The sequence below is a fragment of the Medicago sativa genome, chromosome 4, assembly GCF_051527215.1.
Source record: "Medicago sativa cultivar Bolivia chromosome 4, Bolivia_mono, whole genome shotgun sequence".
NCBI lineage: Eukaryota > Viridiplantae > Streptophyta > Magnoliopsida > Fabales > Fabaceae > Medicago > Medicago sativa.
The window spans coordinates 5,578,818-5,584,098 of NC_140752.1; the positions used below are offsets into that span (position 1 = coordinate 5,578,818).

At 31.1% G+C, this 5,281-nt stretch overlaps 1 protein-coding gene across 1 annotated transcript; it reads right to left on the reverse strand.

The window, feature by feature from the left end:
• Positions 1-217: 217 nt before the first annotated feature.
• On the reverse strand, positions 218-1,760 carry LOC146925733 (vacuolar ATP synthase subunit D (VATD) / V-ATPase D subunit / vacuolar proton pump D subunit (VATPD)). Its single transcript, XM_085758117.1, has 2 exons — positions 1,653-1,760; positions 218-1,411 (listed from the first exon to the last, which is right to left on the reverse strand). The coding sequence occupies exon 2, from the start codon at positions 1,381-1,383 to the stop codon at positions 604-606; it is 780 nt and encodes a 259-aa protein (XP_085614243.1). The 5' UTR covers positions 1,384-1,411; positions 1,653-1,760; the 3' UTR covers positions 218-603.
• Between the last annotated feature and the right edge of the window lie 3,521 nt (positions 1,761-5,281).

Genomic DNA, 5,281 nt, shown 5'->3' on the forward strand with positions numbered 1-5,281 from the left:
AACAAGACAGCATCAAGAACCCTAAACTAAAAGTTAGCATTCATACGCTGAAGTGCATACCCTTAAATCCTATTCTTCTTCTCAACCCAATGCATAAAAAATCTAAGATCACTGATGTGTATACATATAAATTAGATGGAAAATTACAAGCTTAAGAATACAATATTGATACAAAAGAATACAACATTGATATAAAAGAAATAACTTCAAAATCAAGGCAGACAGAATCACAGGGATAAAGCCCTGCATTTTAATTTGTTATTCAACATGTCCAGTGAATCATATGCTACAGCCATATGTTCTATAGTATAGATAAATAATACATTCTGAAAGGAAAAGTATAGCTAATCACAACAACTTAAATCTTTCCCAAGACCAGATAAGAACCACAATTTCAAATGATAATTGTCTCAATGCCTCTGAACATGATAAAAATTTATGTCCTTAAAATAACAAAGAAATAAATAAACACATATTAAGCACTTTTATTCATGATACAGAACAATGTCTAACCCTGCAAAAGAACCAGCAGCAACACCAAGACATAGCCAGCCACTACCACAAAGAAGGAGCAAGAGCACATATCTCTCTATATATTCATATTTAGAAAATGATATCCTCGTCTTTTCCAGTCGTACCAGCCAACAAGTTGTGAGAGGTTTCAAAAGAAACCCCTTGCTGCAATTGTAGCTTTTCAATAGCTTGTTGTTCCCTAGCAATCACCATCTTCCTTTCAATTTCCCTTCTCTTATAACCCTGAATCTTCTTCAACCTAAAGAAATCCTCTCTTTCAAGCTCATCCAACTCACCCTTAATGTAACTAATAGTATTCTCCAACCTCGGCTTAACGACATTCTCAAGAGCATTGACCCTACGGTTAGTAGTCTTAATAGCATCATCAAGGGTAAGAAAAGAGGTCTGAAGCGAAGCAAGCTCAACAAGAACCTCAATCGCCTTAATATAAGCAACACGACACTGCTGCACCTGCTGACCACCTCTAGCCAATCCAGTCAGATCATTCTTTGTGGCCTCACCGTCAGCACTGTAATCAAACTTCGGAAGCTTCACTCCTGCTACGTTCTCAGTACGAGAACGTACCCTGAGTGAAGCTTCTTTAACATTCTCAAGCACGACGTGCTTGATGTTATCACCGGCTACATACTTAGCCTCAGTTAATGCAAATGAAGAAGTTTTCATTATGTCACCCATTGATTCCTTTGTTGAAACAATCTTTTTCAAGATCTGACGAAACTGAACAGTTAAAGCATCACTTTTCTTCTTCAGAAGAGCATGTCCTCTTGTTGCTCCAACCAAACGTGCCTTAACCACTCCAAGCATTGTCACTGTGGGGACCACATTCAAACGTTGTGATTGCCCCGACATCTTTTTCTCTCTTCTACTCAAAAATTACCTAAATCAAATCCAAAAACACAAAAATATACATAAAATCAAAAACCTATGATTACTTAACAAGATTCAATTTTGAAGATGAAAATCGAAAACCCATTTGATATAAAATAATGGATAGTGATCAAATCAATGAAATTAATCGAATTTGAATAGAAGGAAAAAAAAATACTATTGAATTGTTGATTGTTGAATTGAAATTGAAATTGAAATTGAAATTGAGGAAGATGTGAGTGAGGACTAACCTGATGAAGTTGCTGATCGGAGATCGATCGAGAATGGGGAATGATCAAGAGAGAGAGAGAGAGACAATTAGATTGTTATTGTTTTATTTTTTGTTTTTTTGAGGTTGTAATTGGGTTTTTTCAATTATTGGATATAAATATTAATTGGGCTTTTAATTGTGACTTAAGGAGCACTATGTAAATTGAGTATGAAATTTGCTATTTAGGTCCCTATGTTTTGCTCTTAAGCTCTCAAAACCGACGAAAATAACTCCAATGACAGTTAAATATTGTTTGCTAGTGAACATTAGTTAACTTCTGCTCTATGAAAATATAATTTTTTATCAATGTTTAAACTACCACAGTACACTAAAACTTAGTTTAAACTACATTCACAGTTAAAACATGCAGATATTTGATCAAAAACTACCCAAAAAATCATCAATTTCCTAAACCATAAACAGTAACAAATTAGCAATTTAAAGAAGAAAAAAAAACTAACATGTAAAATTAAGAATGTGTATGCTTTGGTATTTTGAATACTTACATGACTGCTTGCTTGTGTTTGAAGAAATTTGATGGAGTTTAGAGGGGTTATGGTTTGTGTTTTTGTGTTTTTAAATATGTGAGAATTGTTGTTTGTGTTCTGGTATATGGTATATGACCGGTGTAAAACAACAGTTAACTGTCGTCATTAGTGAGCGAACGACAATTAACTGTCGTTGGAGGTGTTTTCATCAGTTTAGGATGTCTAAGATTTTGTACTTTCTCTTTTAGAATCATCAATGAAATTAACGTCTATTTCCCTTTTCTTCAATTCTTAGGAGGTTTTTCTCTAGCTGAGTGAATTTATCCCCTATCAATTATCAATATCATTAATTAAAATTTAGTACCTTTAAAAAAATTAAAAATTAGTAGTTTGCACCTCATGGATGAGGGTCTTAGATACACCATTGTCCATGGATATAGATGACAGCTTCTTGTCCCCTGTTGTAAGAAAGAATATATGCATTGATCAATCAACCTAGTTAAGATTGGAGGAGTGAACTTCTTCAACTTAGCACCATGTGCGTCCAACCTCAGATGACCACGGTCCTACAAATATATTCCAATACATGTATATAAAATATTATAATTTATAAAGATAAAATATTAATTAATTATCTATCATAATCACTAATCACAGTTTGGTAGCAAGATAATCCATGTAGAATGTAAGTATTGATGTGTCATACAATCATCTAAAAAATCCAGGCACTTGGTGTATAAGCTCGCTCGGGCTCCTTGATGTATTGTATATGCTTATGCATGCGACATGGGCTCTTGATTCTATGCAATAGACTCGATAATTATTCAATAGACACTTTAAATTGTTTGTTTGGCTGTAAAAAAAAATGTCAATTGAAAATTACGACTAATCATATTTTACACACGAAAACAACCGATCAGGAGTTATAACTCAATCAAAAAGCAACTTTTTCTACTCCTCCACTGCATGTTGACCCAACATGCTTAGTTAAGTTAGTTTGATGAATTGAAAGTAGTTAGTTTTAATTTTTCATGCTTAGTGCTTACATAGTGTCCTTTAACTCCACGCCTTTGTTTGATATCTTTACCCTCTTTCTTCTAGAATTAACACAAACTCAATTTAGTTTTTTATGTATCAATGTTCGAGTGGAGTTGGTTGATCCTGACAAGAGTTTAGATGATTTTTCCGTTAACTAATCTTCATTATCTACTTGATTAAATGAAAGTTTGTCTGAAAAAGTGACATTCGTCAAAATCTTAAATCTTGAATCTTTTTTCATTCGTCAACTAAGTCCTTTTTCTCTAAAAAAAGTGAATTGATGGTAAATGTCGTAGACAATATTTTACGGGTTAAATACAAGTAGTTCACGTTCTTGCAACCTTAACTCAATTAATTAATATAGACATTGTATTATATATGTACCCTTCATAATGTAGGGATCGGAGTTCGAACTTTGAATACCTAATTATTCATCATAAGGAGTGAATTTTTAACCATACGACGACTTAACAAAAAAATTAACACAAGTAGCTCAATTTTTTTGTGATAAGTAGCTTACCTTTACTCCTAAATACAATACAAGTTTCTTTGAAATAAATTATGCTATTTTCAATCATGATAGATAGAGGTTATGTCTAAAAGATGGTTAACATGGTTCAAATATCATCGTTAATGAATACAAATAACCACAATTTTAAAAGTTATTTTCTATAATTTTCAGGTGCATATTTGAATAAAATTGTGGTTAATAAATATTTTGTATTGAACACTTTAAAATCATGTATATTTGAACATAATTTAGATGATTAATAGATATATTGTGTATTCGAATAATTGAAAATTGTGATTAATGAATATCATGTAAATTTAAACATGTGAGAATTAGAGGAATAGATAATTCAATTGTTTTGATCTAAGGGTTAGATAAGTTAATGAGTCAAAAAGATCATAGTTCAAGTCCCAGCTAAGAAAACATGAAAATTATGTATCTTTTCTTTGAACATAATTTAGATGATGAATAGATAATATGTATATTTTTGAACACTTAAAAATCATGATTAGATGTTTCCAATAAAACCATGATTACTTAATGACGTTCTAAATTACAACTAATTGTGTTGAACTTATAATTAATAAAGAGTAGTGATATTTGTACATCCAATTGATGACAACTTTGGTGACAACCTTGTTTTTCTCTCTTCTTATTGGTCAAAAACAATAGAGAGAGAAAAAGTAAGAGAGATAATAAGAATGTCATGTGAATATGAGAGAGAAAATTGTGCAAAAGTTGTCACAAAATGGTTGTACAAATATCATTTCTCATTAATAAATTGCAACACATTGTTATATTCATTAATCATCGGAGTATTGAACAAAATTAACCATATAGGTTTTTATATGCAAATGTTAGTAGTTAGTAGATTGTTAGAAGGGGGAGAAATGTTAGTTTTATGTGAATGGCCTAGGACCTCTCTCTTAAGTCTCCTTTAAAGTCCTTTAACTCATCAATCGAGCTACCTAAACAGGACAAATTAACCATAGTTTTTTTAAGAGAAATTAAGCATATAGTTGAATTTTGTTAAGTTAACAAAATTTGATGTCAAAACTTAAAATAACACAATTTTTTAATTTATTTTTTTAAAAAAAATAGCGGTAGTACAAATACTTTAAAACTCAAACGATCAATACAACTCAAATTAATTTATGAGAAATGATATTTGAACAACCATTTTTTAACAATTTTTTGACAATTTTCTCTCTCATACTCACATGTTATTCTTATCTCCTCTCTTCCTTTTTTTCTCTCCATTAGTTTTAACCAATAAGAAGAGAGAAAAACATGGTTATCACCAAAGTTGTCATCATATAGATGTACAAACCATTGCTCTTAATTTATTGCACTTTACTTTAAGAAGCAAATTTTGTTTTGAATTGTGTTTTCTTAAGTTTGTGACTCATGTTCACTTCATTTAACTCTTTTTGATGCACTTGAGAAACTCATAGGTGATAGATAAATTTTCTTCCTCAATGCAATTGAAGAAAATTAATCGTTGCGATGAGCATCAGTCGACATGCTATTTTTCTTAAACATATAAGATTTAGTTTTTTTTAGAAAATTATT

Coding starts and splice junctions, on each gene's coding strand:
- LOC146925733 (XM_085758117.1), bottom strand. CDS start 1,383: ATGTCGGGGCAATCACAACGTTTGAATGTGGTCCCCACAGTGACAATG.